At 40.7% G+C, this 15,710-nt stretch overlaps 1 protein-coding gene across 10 annotated transcripts in view; it reads right to left on the bottom strand.

Moving 5' to 3' along the window:
* LOC140200467 (stAR-related lipid transfer protein 9-like) overlaps nt 1–15,710 on the bottom strand; it is a 396,482-nt gene that overhangs the window by 116,598 nt on the left and 264,174 nt on the right. For all 10 annotated transcript variants that reach the window (XM_072263850.1, XM_072263869.1, XM_072263879.1 and 7 more), the window contains one exon: nt 6,231–6,282. In XM_072263850.1, the coding sequence (XP_072119951.1) occupies nt 6,231–6,282 (52 nt within the window). The remainder of the gene's footprint in view (nt 1–6,230; nt 6,283–15,710) is intronic.

Raw genomic sequence — 15,710 nt, 5'->3', positions numbered from 1 at the left:
CAGAGTCCTGCGATTGAGGAAGGTACAGTTCCCATACCAGGCAGTGATACAGTCAGTTAGAATGCTTTCAATTATGTTCCTATAGAAAGTCCTTAGGATTTGGGGACATATGCCGAACTTCTTCAACCGTCTGAGGTGAAAGAGGCGCTGCTGTGCTTTTTCCACTACACAGCTAGTGTGTACAGACCACGTGAGATCCTCAGTGATGTGTATACTGAGGGACTGAAGCTGTTCATCCCCTCAACCCCAGATCCAATGATATGAATAGGGGTGAGCCTGTCTCCGTTCCTCCTGTAGTCCATAAACAGCTCCTTTGTTTTTGCGACTTGAGGGAAAGGTTCTTGACACCACTGTATCAGGGTGATGACTTCTTCTCTGTAGGCTGCCTTGTTATTATTTGAGATAAGGCCAATCAATGTAGTATCATCTGCAAATTTAATTAGCAGATTAGAGCTGTGGGTAGCTATACAGAGAGTAAAGGAAGGGGTCTTAGGATATAGCCCTTGGGGGTCAGGGGGGCAGAGGTGAGGGAGCCCACTCTTACCACCTGCGGGCGATCTGACACAGGAAGTCCAGGATCCAGCTGCACAAGGCAGGGTGAAGGCTGAGGTCTCTGAGCTTCTTGGAGGGAGGGAATTATGGTGTTGAATGCTGAACTGTAGTCCAAGGACAGCATTCTCACATACGCATCCCTCTTCTCCAGATGTGCAAGGACGGTGTGTAGAGCTGTGGCTATTGCGTCACCTGTCCATTGGTTGTGTCGGTAGGCGAATTGTAGGGGGTCCAGTGTGGGTGGTAGCAAGCTGCAGATGTAAGTCCTTGACCAGCCTCTCAAAGCACTTGCTTATTATCTGAGGTGAGTGCAACAGGACACCAGTGGTTCAGACATGTTACCTTGGTCTTTTTATTTTCAAGGACAATGGTGGATGTTTTGAAGCAAGAGAGCGCTCTACACTGGGAGAAGGAGAGATTAAAAATGTCTGCAAACACACCTGCCAGTTGTGCCGCACACTCTGAGTACTTGCTGTGGGACGCTGTCTGGTCCCGCAGCCTTACAACTGTCCACTCAGAAACACATGTGTACTTCGGCCTCAGAGATGACCAAGCCTCTGGTCGCGTTGGCAGCCTAGTGTTGGCAACATTGAACCGAGTGTAAAAAAGATTTAGATCATCTGGGAGAGAGACAGCGATGTTGGCACCACTGCATTTAGTGATGTCATGCAGACCTTGCCATAAGCTGTGTGTGTTGTTGGTGAAGAGTTGAAGAGCTGTGTCTGAATCTTATCCTTGTATTGTTGTTTCGCTGCCTTGGTGACTTTGCATAGATCGTAGCTGCATTTCTTGAGTTCCTGGTGGTTACCGGTGCCAAAAGCTCTGTCTTGTGAGGTGAGTGCTGTGTGCACAGAGCTGTTGATCTAGAGTTTCTGGTTTTGATACACCCTGACCAATTTTTGGCGGGCAACATCCTTGATACACTTCCGGATGAAACTCATGACCCCTTCTGGGAACTTGGGAGCATCCTCATCACAAAATACATTCCAGTTGACATCCTGTAGCATGGAGACTGATTGGTTGGACCAACGGTGGACGGGTTTAACCATGGCCGCCTCTTGTTTCAGTTCCTGCCTATACACGGGCAGAAGCACGATGGAGGAGTGGTCAGACTTCTCAAACAGTGGACAGAGGAGCACTTTGTAAGCGTTGCAGAAGGGAGAGTAGCAGTGGTCGAGTATGCTATCTCTTCGCGTGCTCACCTAGATGTGTTGACAAAACTTCGGAGAGACCTTAGTCAGCAATACTTGATTAAAGTGTTCAGCGACAATGAAAGCAGCCTCTGGGTGTACAGTTCCTTGACAGCCAGGTCAGTATCAGCCTGTGTCAGGATATACACAGCTGAGTTAACAGCCGTGAACTCCTTAGACAGCCAGAAAGGTTTTCACAGCAGCACAAGGTACTCCAGATCTCCGGAACAAAAGGATTTGAGAGCATGCACATTCCAGGGGTCACACCAAGTATTACTGACCATGAAGCATACCCTTTACTCTTCCCAGAGAGATTTTTAGACCTGTCCGCCCAGAACAGGGAGCACCCAGAGGGCTTGATGGCGTCATCCAGTATCTCCTCCATCAGCCAGGTCTCCATGAAGCACAAAATGTTACATTCATTTGTTTCTTGCTGGTAGGAGATTCTGGCTCTCAGCTTGCACAGCTTGTTGTCCAGGGACTGAATATCAACCAGAAGTATGCTAGGATGCAGCGGTCTCAACCTCATCACTCAATGCCAGCCCTTCTCCCTCACCTCCGGTGCTGCTTCTGAGGTAGTGACGGTGTAGTAAATGAGCCTCCCATGGATCATGTCTGCAGAGGTTCCCAGCGTAGAAAAGGCAGCATGCTGTGGGTAAATGCCGTCTTCCCGATGTTCAGAAGAGTCGCTCATATGTGATGTGATTATCAGCTTCTTGAACAAGAGATGTGAAGGAAATTGCAGAAATTAGCAAAACACTGTAAAGATGGCATGGAGCTCGCACCACGGCTGCCATACGCAGCGCCATCTTGACAGTTGTTCTTAGCGACAGGTGAGATGCCAGAGGACAGCCAAAGGTGTTCCACTGTTTAAGAAAAGCTCTAAAAATACACCAGGAGATTTATTCCACCTTTGTAAACAGGTGAGCCTGACCTCAGTAGTGGGAAAATTATTAGAATCTACTCTAAGGGACTGGATATGTGAGTATTTGGATAGACATGGACTGATTAAGGATAGTCAGCATGATGGTAGGTCATATCTAACCAATCTTATAGAGTTTTTGGCGAGGTTAGCAGGAAAGTGGATAAAGGCAAGGCAGCGGATGTTGCCTACATGGACTTAGCTAGGCATCTGACAATGTCCCGGAAAGGAGGTTGTTCAAGAAGGTTCAGTTACTTAGCATTCAAGATGAGGTAATAAATTGGATTAGACATTGGCTTTGTGGGAGAAGCCAGAGAGTGGTTATAGATGGTTGCCTCTCTGACTAGAGGCCTGTGACTAGAGCAGTGCCACAGGGATCATTGATGTGTCTGTTGTTGTTTGTCTATATCAGTTGTCTGGAAGATAACAAGATTAGGGGTGAAGTGAAGAGTGAGGAAGACTATCACGCTTGCAGTGGGATTTTGACCAGGTAGAAAAATGGCAGATTGAAATTAATGCACACAAGTGTGATGTGTTCTACTTTGGTAGACCAACCAGGGTAGGTCTTACACAGTGAATGGTGGGGCACTGAGGAGTGTGTTAGAACAAAGGGATCTGGGAATACAGGTCCATAATTCATTGAGAGTGGTGTCACAGGTTAATAGGGTCATAAAGAAAGCTTTTGGCACATTGGCCTTCATAAATCAAAGTATTGAGTACAGGAGAGTGGAGGTTATGTTGAAGTTGTATAAGACATTGGTGAGGCCTAATCTGAAGTATATTGTGCAGTTTTGGTCACCTGACCACAGGAAAGATGTAAGTAAGGTTGAAAGAGTACCGAGAAAATTTACAAGGATGTTGCCGGATCTGGAAGACCTGAGTTATAAGGAAAGATTCAATAGGTTAGGACTTTATTCCTTGAATGCAGAAGATTTAGAGGAAATTTGAAAAAAGTATACAAAATTATGAGGAGCATAGATTGAGTAATTGCAAGCAGGCTCTTTCAACTGAGGCTGGGTGCAGGACAATTAGAGGTCATGGGTTAAGGGTGAAAGATGAAAAGTTTAAGGGGAACATAAGGTGAAACTTCTTCACTCAGAGGGCCATGAGAGTGTGGAATGAGCTGCCAGCATAAGTGGTGCATGCGAGCTCGATTTCAATGTTTAAGAGTAGTTTGGATAGGTACGCGGATGGTGGGAGAACCGAAGGCTACAGTCCCTGTGAAGGTGATGGAAGTAGGCAGCTTAAATATCTCAGCACAGACTAGATAGGCCAAAGGGCCTGTTTCTGTGCCATACTTTTCTGAAACTATGTCTATTCCAGATAAGAGCTGGGATCAGAGGAGGGAAGAGGGTTGGTAGTGTCTGAGGAGAGGGGAGGGTTGGGGTTTTCAGGGAAGGTGGGGTGGGAGGAAGATGGAGTCTCGAGGACTTGAGAAGCAGAGGATTGCAGAGTGGAGGTGGGGGAAGAAAAGAGCCACATAACCATGTTAAAAGGCTGCGATAGAGTAAACATGGAGAGGATGTTTCCTATGGTGGGGGAGTCTAAGGCCAGAGGATACTGCCTCAGAATAGAAGGATGTCCATTTAGAACGGAGTTAAGGAGGAACTTGTTTAGTCAGAGAATGGTGAATCTGTGAAATCTGTTGCCATAGGTGGCTGTGGAGGCCAAGTCTATACATATTTAAGTGGAGGTTGGTTCTTGATTAGTTAGGCATGGGGAGAAGGCAGAACAGAGGTGAGAAGGGAAATGGATCAGCTATAATCAAATGGATGAGAAAACCCGATGGGCTGAATGGCCTAATTCTGCTCCTATGTCTTATGGTCTTATGGAAAATGAGCTCTGACCAGCAGGAATGAATTTCAATCAGCTCCACAGCCCAGGTACAAAAGGCGGCAGCAGCAGTGAAAAAGAGCTTTGATCAGTGGTGAATTGGGAAGAGGGAGAAAAGGCATACTGTGGTGATAGTGGATTCGTTAGCTAGGGGAATGGATTGGAGGTTCTGTGAGCGAGAATGAGATTCCTGGATGGTATGTTGTCTCCCGGAAGCCAGGTTCCGGGATATCTCGGATCGAGTCCTCAGCATTCTTAAGTGGAAGGTGAACAGTCAGAAGTTGTGTTCCATGTAGGTGCCAATGACATGGATAGGACGAGTGATGGGGTTCTGCACAAGGAGTTCAGGGAGTTAGGTGCGAAGTTAATAAGCAGGACCTCCAGGGCTGTGATCTCAGGTTGGCTACTTGTGCCAAGTGCTAGTGAGGCCAGAACTAAGAAGATTATACAGTTTAATATGTGGCTAAGGAGTTGGTGTGGGGGGGGGGGATAAGATTTTTGGATCATTGGGCTCTCTTCTAGGGAAGGTAGGACAGAAGGGACGGTTTGTATCTGAACTAGAAAGGAAAATTGGATCTACCATGATGAAATGGTGGAGCAGACTCGACAGGCTGAAAGGCCTAATTCTGCTCCTCTGTCTTAAGGTCTTATTTTCATATTGGCTGGGACAAAATAAGGGGTACGTTGTCAGCAGTGCTAGCTGATTTACCTCACTCAAAAGGTGGGCTGTTAGCAACAGAGTCAGGAACTCTGGGTGCATGGCACTAATGTTTAACGAGCACAACTTTATCTAATGGGAACAGTTTTAAGGTGCTTGGAAGCAGGTACAGAGGAGATGTCAGGGGTAAGTTTTTTTTACGCAGAGAGTGGCGAGTGCGTGGAATGGGCTGCCGGTGACGGTGGTAGAGGCGGATACGATAGGGTCTTTTAAGAGACTCCTGGATAGGTACACAAGGCTTAGAAAATAGATGGCTATGGGTACCCGAGGTAATTTCTAAAGTAAGCACATGTTCAGCACAGCTTTGTGTATTGTGCGGTAGGTTTCCTATGTAATGACAGCAGACCATGGTTACACACAATGCTCTGAAATCCAGCGCCAGTGTCAAGGCCCTTCCTCTACAATGTTAGCTGGAGCCTAACCAATATTTCATTGAGTGCTGTATATCATTCTGGTTGCCACACTACAGGGAAGACATGAATGCACTAAGCAAGGCTCAGGAGCGATCCACCAGAATATAGCTGGGATGAAGCATTTCATTTATATGGAGAGACTGGATAGATTGTTTCCTTCCTTGGGGTCAAGGAGCTGAGGGGAAACCAGGTTCTCCTATATAAAATTATGAGGTGTGAAGATAAGGACTTTTCTGTATTACAGAGGTACCGGGGGGAGAGGTTCAGGTTTAAAGGTAGAATATAGAGGAGATTTGAAAGAAAAATCTTTTCATTCATCAGGTCATTTTAATCTGGAGCACACAGCTTGGGGGGCGGGGGCAAGGGAAGTGGAAGCTGATATTCACAGAACATTAAACAATATCCAGACAAGGACTTGAAACACCAAGACTTAAGAAGATTATACAAGAGTGCTGGTAAATAGGATGAGTACAGATGGGTATATGATGTCTGCATGGACACAGTGGACTGAAGACCTTGATTTGTGAGGTATAACATGTAGCAGATGTAGGTATACAAAATAGTACAATAGCTTGCATTCTAATACTTTCATTTGCACTTACCAATGTCTTGCTCCACTTCAGCATTAATTCTCCCAATCTTTGTTATTCCTTCCTAAAATTATGAAGACATGCAAATCAATTGCTTAAACTGATTAAACAGAACTCTCTGAATTACTCCAAAAATATATGAATAAGTGTTTTATTTTAAGATTAGCTAATAAGATAAATTACATTGGTGTATGTCTACAAAATGTTATAGAAAAAGCTATCCGTAAAGTCAGTGATATTTAGTTTGGGAATTGAAGTCCCAGAAAACAAAGTGTTTATGTGTGTGTGTGTATATATATATATATATATATATATATATAAAAAGTGATGTGACAGAATATCAAAGATCAAGAGTTGGACCTCTGATTTTTGTTTATGCAAGCTACTATAGTCAGAAAGTTCATTGTTAAAGGACCTTTAGAAAGGTCGATAGAAACACATTTAATAGTTATCAATATTACAGAGCAAAGAAACTGCAGAAGAATATGAATGAGCAACTCAAGTTTTAGTAAAGGTATCATGAATTGAAATGGTATTTTTATATATTCTTTCAGATCATGAATGCTGTAGCAAGGTCAAATTTAAAAAATGATGATTTTACATTTATATTGCTGAAGTATGTTCTACTGATTGCCTGTGCCAACTTCAGACATTGCATACCTTGCCACTGGTGCAGAAATCTACAACATGCCAACTGCGAAACAATGCCGAACCATGGAGTGAGTAACAATACAAAAAGCCAGTAAATTTAGACAAGGATCCTTCAGGACCACTGGGAGATCTTGCTCTGTCTGCCAGAGAAAGCAAGATCTCCCAGTGGCCACACATTTTAAATCCTCGTCCCATTCCCATTCTGATATGTCTATCCACGGCCTCCTCTACTGTAAAGATGAAGCACACTTAGGTTGGAGGAACAACACCTTATATTCCGTCTCCAACCTGATGGCATGAACATTGACTTCTCAAACTTCCGCTAATGTCCCGCCTCCCCCTCGTATCCCATCTGTTATTTATTTATTGATTTATTTATATACACACATTATTTTTCTCTCTCTCCTTTTTCTCCCTCTGTTCCTCTCACTATACTCCTTGCCCATCCTCTGGGCTTCCTCCCTCCCCCTCTTCTTTCTCCCTAGGCCTCCTGTCCCATGATCCTCTCATATCCTTTTTGCCAATCAACTGTCCAGCTCTTGGCTCCATCCCTCCTCCTCCTGTCTTCTCCTATCATTTCGGATCTCCCCCTCCCCCTCCCACTTTCAAACCTCATACCAGCTCTTCTTTCAGTTAGTACCGACGAAGGGTCTCGGCCCAAAACGTCGACTGTACCTCTTCCTATAGATGCTGCCTGACCTGCTGCGTTCACCAGCAACTTTTATGTGTGTTACAAAAAAAAAGGAATACAGATGTTGGAATTCTAGAATAAAAACCAAAAAATGCTGAGAATGTTCAGCATGTGAGGCAGGATATTTTGGGAAAGAAAGAATTAAAAATTCAAATCAAAGTCAGAATAGTTAAGTTAAAGGAAAAATGAAGGTCCAAAGAGGGGGGAAGTGGAGGGAATGTAGTGAAGATGGAGACCAAGGTTTTTCAAAGTACCACAAATGCTTTTGTAACATTCAAAGGCAGGGATATCAATGCTGGTTAATATTAGATAATCTGTTTGGAAACAAGTAAATTGAAAAATCTCTGATGGGAGTGGAGCAAAAGTAACAAATAGTGCTGGAACTGTAAGATCAGATCATGGTAATTGCCAGAAATCAGAGTTAAAAGACTCGAGTATAAATATTTAGCAGATCAGATTATATCTGTTTAGAGACAAAAGAATGAGCTAACATTACAAGTTACTTCAAAACTGGCCCATTATGATTCAAACAGGAAAGGCTGGTTTCTGAAATTATTAAACCTAATATTTATTACAGAATGTTGTAATGTGTATTTATTTAGCAATAAGGTGTGGAGTCGGCCTTCCGGCCCTTTGATCCACACCACTCCAGCAACCCCCGACAAACCCAAACAACTCTAACCTAATCACAGGACAATTTAGAAAGCTCAATTAATCTACCCTGATTTGGACTGTGGGAGGACTCCTTACAGAATGGCACTGGAATTCCAGAATGCCCAAAGGTGTAACAGCATTGCACTATCGCTAACATGGCCATGGCACTCATGTACGAATGTACTACGTACTAGTAACATGTACAAATGTGCTGCTAGAAGATGAGATGGTGCTCCTTGAGCTTATTCTGTGCTTTGTTGGAACAGTGGAGGAGGTCGACGACAGAAGTCAGAGTAGGAGTGGGATGGACAGGTTGAAGCTTAGTATTACTACTGTGGACTGAATAGAAGAGCCCTGTAATCTGCATTTGATTTCTTCCATGTCGAGGAGGCTGTTCCAGAGCACTGAATTTAGTGCACAAAATTGGAAGTATAAGGATCTCTATTTTACTTGGAATGACACTTTAATTGAGCAGTACTTTTAGGGAAAATCAACAATTCTTTCCCCAAAGATGCTGCCTGATTTGCTGAGCATTCCCAAAATTTCATATTTTTTTCAGATCTCCATTTATAACATCTCAGGAAATCCACCCTTCCAATTAATTTCTTCCATCATCCAGGGGCCCCAAACAGTTTTTCCACGTAAAGCAGTAATTCATTTGCACTGCTTCCAATGTTGTGCATTGCTTTCAGTTCACAAGTTTCCAGTCACCTGTCAATTCATTTCTCCATCTCTTTTCCAGTCCAACTTCTGTTTTGGTTTCCTATACTAATCAAACAAAGCCTAATACATAAGCTAGACAATCAGCACCTCACCTTTTGCATGGGCTTGTTGCAACCTCTGGAGTTTAATACTGCACATAAAAAATTCAGATAAGCAGCCTTTCGAGTTCTGATCCAAGGTCATCGACTTGTAACATGAAGTCAGTGTTTCTCTTTCCACAGATGCTGTCTGATCTGCTGAGTATTTCTGGCATTCTACTTCAGATTTCTAGCAACTGCCAAATTCTACTTCTCACTTTTCCGGCATGTTGCTTCTTTCCGTTGCCAGCAATCACCTTCTTTTACTTACACTCCTTCAAACACATCGGTATTGACGGAATTGTATTAATTTTTAATTCTTATACAACACCAAAAAAAGTTGTGTCACCAGGACAACCTTGGTCTCCATCTTTTCAGATATCCCGTGTTCTCTTTATTCCTCCCCAACTCTGCAAATAAAACCATGCTCATTTCCTCACTTCTCCGGTTGTGAAGATTTATAGATCAGAAACATTAACTCTGTTTTCTCTCTACAGATGTTACATAAACCTGAGCCATGCCACTATTTTCTATTCTACTTCTGTCAAATGGAAATTTGTATCCTCATTTCATATGACTGAAATGCATTACTTGTACAAATGGGTCATTGAAAATAACCAATGAGGGTTCCGGTGATGCCATCGTTCAGAATGGCAGCTTAAATCAATAGCTCCTCTGGAAAAACGCATATTTTGCCCCGTTAATCCATCATATACAAGATCTTTCGAAAATACCTGAATTGATAAGGGGAGCAAGAATGGGGAAAAAGAATGGAGATATAAAAAGCATCGCTGCAGAGCCTATGGAAGAGAGAGGTTCAGCGCGCGGCTCTCCTACACGTGCGCGTGGCGGCGAAGCTGACGCAGGGCCTCGTGCAGGCGAAGCGGCAAATATGATAAGGATTCTGGAGGAGGTAAGGGAAGTCCAAAAAGATATAAAACAGCAACTCAATGATGCTGATGTCAATCAGAAAATAGCAGTGGCAGAGTCTCGAATTGAGAAGGTGGAAGATCACGAGCAAAATGTGGAACAGATACGAGTAAGACGATAAAAATATTAAATCAACAGGAAAGTAAATTGCTTGACCAGGAGAAAAGATCATGACGAAAAAATATCAGGATTTATAAAGTTCCCGAAGGAGCGGAGGGATTGTCGATGATGGACTATGCAGATAAGCTGCTGCGGTAAGCGCTGGAGATGCCCCCGACTATGGAGATTGAAATTGAGAGAATGCATCATTCGCTCGTCCCGTGGCCCTCTGGAGACAGAGAAAGTAAACCACACTCAATAGTACTTAAATTCTTTCAATTCAAGAGCAAGACGGAGATTCTACGAAGGACCTGGGATAAGAAGAGGGTTTTTTGGAACGGTAAGTTAATATATTTCGATCATGATTAGCCCTCAGCGCTCGTACAGAAACGGAAGGAATATTCTGAAGCGAAACGAATATTGAAGCAAGTAAAGATTAAATTCCAAACCCTGCACCCTGCTAAACTGAGGGTATTTTACCAAGAAGGGATACGACTATACCAGACGGTGGAAGAGGTGACTACAGACGTGAACAATTAGCGTATTTCCCGAACTGCTTGGGAAATAGTAAGCGTCCTGAGAAAGCAGGGGACGGGAGCAGGACGAGAGAAGGATATTAGGAAGAGACTGTCAGTTCTCCGAGTGCAGCCCTCACCTCTTCCAGAAGAGCCATAAGGTTTGACTAACTTTTAAAGTGCTGATACACTAAACAGAAGCAAAAATAGACGGTGATATACCTATCTCGAGAAATACGTATTAAAATGTGGATTTTATATTACTCAATTTTTAAAATTCATTTGTTCATTCCCTTTTCCTCACCTAAATGAGAATATATACATGGGAGGAATACACAGGGAAATCATTTCTGTGTAATGGACACAGTTTTTTTACTTTTATAGGTACTGCAACAGGGGCCCTCAACCCACAGGTAGGAGGGGCTATCTCCCACTGCTCGACTTTTTTTCTAGCCCAACCCAGGGTCACCTAGAGACCCCAGCCTTGGAATCACACCTTTGTTACCTTTTTTTTATTATTCACGTTTCTTGGCTCTTATTTGTTCAGGGAGTAGATCGATTAAGTTATACTCTGCAAATTTCAATGATATACTAACAGGTAAATACACATGGCTAAGGACAAGGTAAAATTCATTTCTTTTAATGTCAGTGGACAGTCAAGCGCAGTAAAATTCTATCAAAAATGAAAAAAGAACAAGCCCATGTAGTATATTTACAGGAAACTCACTTAAGTGATAATGAGCATGGAAAATTAAAGAGAATGGGCTTCACTAATTTGTTTTTCTCCTCATATAAATCAGGACATAGAAGAGGAGTTACTATTCTCATCTCAAGTAAGCTAAAATTTGAAAAAGTGTTTGAAATGGAAGATAAGGAGGGCAGATATATTCTAGTAAGGGGGAATATAGATGGAAATCCAGTTACTTTATTGAATATATACACACCCCCAGGAAGTGATATTAGTTTCTTACAGAAAATTACTAATATTATGGTAACAGAAACAGAAGGCCTCATGATATGTGGGGGAGACTTAAATTTACAATTACAACCAAAGTTAGACTCTTCCAATAGAAAAACTTATGAAACAAAGTCCTTACATAAGAAAGTTAACACTCTTTTTGAGGATGTTGGTCTAATTGATACATGGAGGGACCTTTTCCCCGACAGAAGGGATTACACTCATTCTGCCCCCCCATTCCGTATATACAAGAATAGACTACTTCATAACATTTGGAAAAGATAGAGACAAAAAAAAAATCACCTGTGGAATTGCGACCATGCACATATATACTTATCTGTTTATTTTGACCTACAACCAAAGAATACTATTTGGAAACTAAATTCAAATCGACTCAATGATCCCTATTTTAAAGAATAAATTAAAAAAGAAATTGGTCTTTACTTAGAATTCAATGATAATGGAGAGGTTTCACCTCCCATTCTATGGGATACTCTGAAGGCTGGTTAAGAGGGAAAATTATAGCGATATCTTCATATAAGACAAAAATAAGGAATAGAACATTAGAGGAATTACAAAATAAGCTGAAGGAACTAGAAAAAAACAAATTGAGTTTGGCACAGGATACACTAGAGGAAATTTAAAAAATTAGGAATGAAATTAATAGTTTGGCTACACAAGAAATCAGAAAAAATTTAATGTTTCTGAAACAGAGACACATGAAAGTGGATCTAAATCTATGAAAATACTGGAGTGGAAACTGAAAAAAAAGATAGCAGAAAATACAATTCATAGAATAAGGGATTCAAGAACAAAAATATAAAAAAATAAGCTAAGTGAAATTCAAGAAGCTTTTGAAATCATTTTACAAAACTCTATATTCCAAAGTTCCAGGGGGAAGCATAATCCAGATTGACACCTTCCTGAATTCTTTAGAGTTACCCACTTTAAGCAAAGAACAAAATAGAATGATGACTGCTGACATAACTGAAGCTGAACTAAAAAATGCAATTAGTAGGCTTAAATTAAGTAAGTCACCAGGATCAGATGGATATACAGCAGAGTGGTATAAAGAGTTCAGAAGTGAGTTAATTCCTATTTTACTCCCCACACTGAACTGGACTCTAGGAAAGGCGCAAATGCCACTCAGCTGGAAGGAGGCAATAATCTCAGCTATACCGAAAGAAGGCAAGGACAAAATGGAATGTGGGTCATTTAGACCACTATCTGTTCTTAATGTGGATTATAGAATATTTACCTCCATCACGGCCAAACGGTTAGAAGAGTTTCTACCCACACTGATACATAATGATCAGACAGGTTTTATACAACAATGCCAAACACAAGACAATATACGAAGGACACTTCACATTATGGATCATATTAAAAAAATGAAATTGAAGCAATAGTGATTAGTGTGGACGCTGAAAAGGCATTTGATTTAATTAATTGAAATTTTCTTTACAGAGTTTTACATAGATTTCGTCTACGTGACACAATTATTAAAACTATACAGGCACTATACGACAATCCCACTGCCAGGATTAAAATCAATGGATATTTATCTAATAGTTTTACCCCAGAAAGGGGCACAAGACAGGGTTGTGCATGGTCACCGCTACTCTTCACATTATATCTGGAACCATTAGCTCAATACATCAGACAAAATGAAGATATCAGGGGAATTACTATTAAAGAGACAGAGCATAAATGGGCCTGTTATGTGGATGACATTAAGCAACGTACCCTTTACCTAAATTGAAGCAATCCTTTGAACAATATGGCTAATTATCAGGATACAAGATCAACATAGATAAAAACCCAACTACTTTCATATAACTACAGTCCACCAAGAGAAATTGAAAGTAGATATCTGTTTGGGCATAGCAGAGTCCTTCAAATATTTGGGCATCATTATGTCAAAAGATTTGGCAAAATTATCAGAATGCAATTATCAGCCTATATATAAAAAAATTAAGGAAGATATAACAAGATGGAACCTAATTCCTTTTCTTGGTCTCAGTTCAAGGATTGAATCTATTAAAATGAATATACTGCCCAGACTACTATATTTCTTTCAGACCCTGCCAATAGAGTTTAACCAAAATCAATTCAATGAATGGAACAAGATGTTATCAAGATATATATGGCAAGGTAAAAGGCCTAGGGTTCGTCTCAAAACTTTGCAATTAGCCAAGGAAAAGGGGGGATGGGGCCTACCTTCTCTTGGAGATTATTATTTTGCAGCACAGTTGAGAGCCGTGATATGCTGGTGCAACCCATCATATGGCGCTCAATGGAAAAACATTGAGGAGAGGATACTTTCCATCCCCACACAGGCAATTTTGACTGATAACAACATACAAAGTTACATAAATAATATTGACAGCCCATGGGTGAAATGGACTCTTAAAATATGGAAAACTATTATATAAGAATATAAACTAGAGAGAGACATTGCAATTCTTAAATGGTGTGCATATGACTCGGATTTTACGCCGAATAAACTGGATGCTAGATTTAAGGACTGGACAGCTAAAGGAATAACAGCTATTTGCAATATAATGAAAGAAGGAACACTGTTCAGTTTTGAAATGCTCAAAGGGAAATATTTATTCGAAAAACAAGACCTTTACCAGTATTTACAGATGCAACAGTATGTTAATAGGAAGGTTAAAAATGTAACCAAGGCAAGTACATGTCTGATAGAGCTATTTAGAAAAGCATATAATCCAGACAACAGTAGTAGAATAATTTTAAGCATTTATAAGGGTTTGTCAAATCTTAAAACACATTTGACTTCATACATTAAAACAAAATGGGAGAAGGAAGGAGGGATAGTAATATCTGAGGAAGACTGGACAATAATATGGAGGTATCAATGGAAGTGTACCAGTTCACAGAAATGGAGGGAGTTCGGGTGGAAAAACTTGGTAAGATATTTTATTACACCCTCTCAGAACTCGCATTATAATAGTAACTCCCCTGCTTGCTGGAGAAATTGTGGAAATCAAAATGCAAACCATTATCATATTTTCTGGGATTGCCCCGTTATCAAAGACTATTGGAGTGGGATACATAATGCCCTACAAGACATCCTTAAATGTGAAATACCCTCAGAGAGTAAGACCATATATTTTGGGTATGTACCTCAAGAATGGTTGAAAAGAGATAAATATTTAATGAATGTACTGCTGGTGGCTGGTAAAAAGACCCTTACTAGGAAATGGTTATCTCAGGAGAGCCCAACTTTAAATGCATGGATGGAAATTACAATGGACATTTACAAAATGGAGAAGATAACAACATCTGTTAATCATAACTTGGAACAATTTTATTCATACTGGAAAAATGGTTTAACTACATAATACCTCATAGGCCTGATTTTATTCTCACAAGTCAATGAATATGTTGTAAAAAAAATCACTCCCTACTCCGTAGAGTTTTCTTCTTTTGATTGTTCTTTCTTTCCTCTCCTTTCTATAAGTGTATATTTCAGATAAATATTATGTGGAGATTTGTGACAAATATGACTGTATGATATATGTCCTTAATCTGAAATACATCTTATGGAAATGTTTGTTTGCTGATGAAATTCAATAAAAAATTACAAAAAAAAAGAAAATAACCAATGAATATTTAAACACAGCAAACAATTTAAGTTTAGCAGGCACAACATGTGAAAGGATAACTGATCATCAATAGTATCCTTACTTACAGTTCAGCTGGTCCTATAGAAAGATAAACAAGCGAAGAAAACAAAAGGAAGAAAGATAATTCAAAGAAGAAAATATATGGTGAATTATAATAATTTCCTTATAAATTTATTAATGTATAACACTTGTGTAATACTTGACCTCTTTCCATTACAGATTTGTTTCTATCCATATTAATAATACTAAAATGATCACTGTTCTTCTGAGCCTTCAAATTTAATTTCCATGAAAACTTCAGTATGAATCTCACTGCACAATGTCTCACACTAACTCATTATTTCCCAAACTAGCTCAATTTCTGTCTCACTAGCTAGAATAATTTCTGTCTCACTTTGTAGACTGTGTATAAATTAGTATATCCAAGAACACTATGGGAAGCTAGAGAGGAAATTGCGGGAGCTCTGCCGAAGATGTATGCAGCATCATTAGTGACGGGTGAAGAGCCAGAAGACAGGAGGGCAGAGAGGGCTGCATCTTT

Source organism: Mobula birostris, chromosome 1, assembly GCF_030028105.1.
Source record: "Mobula birostris isolate sMobBir1 chromosome 1, sMobBir1.hap1, whole genome shotgun sequence".
NCBI lineage: Eukaryota > Metazoa > Chordata > Chondrichthyes > Myliobatiformes > Myliobatidae > Mobula > Mobula birostris.
Note: the sequence above shows the minus strand (reverse complement) of the source record. Positions and strands in the feature narration are given on the sequence as shown.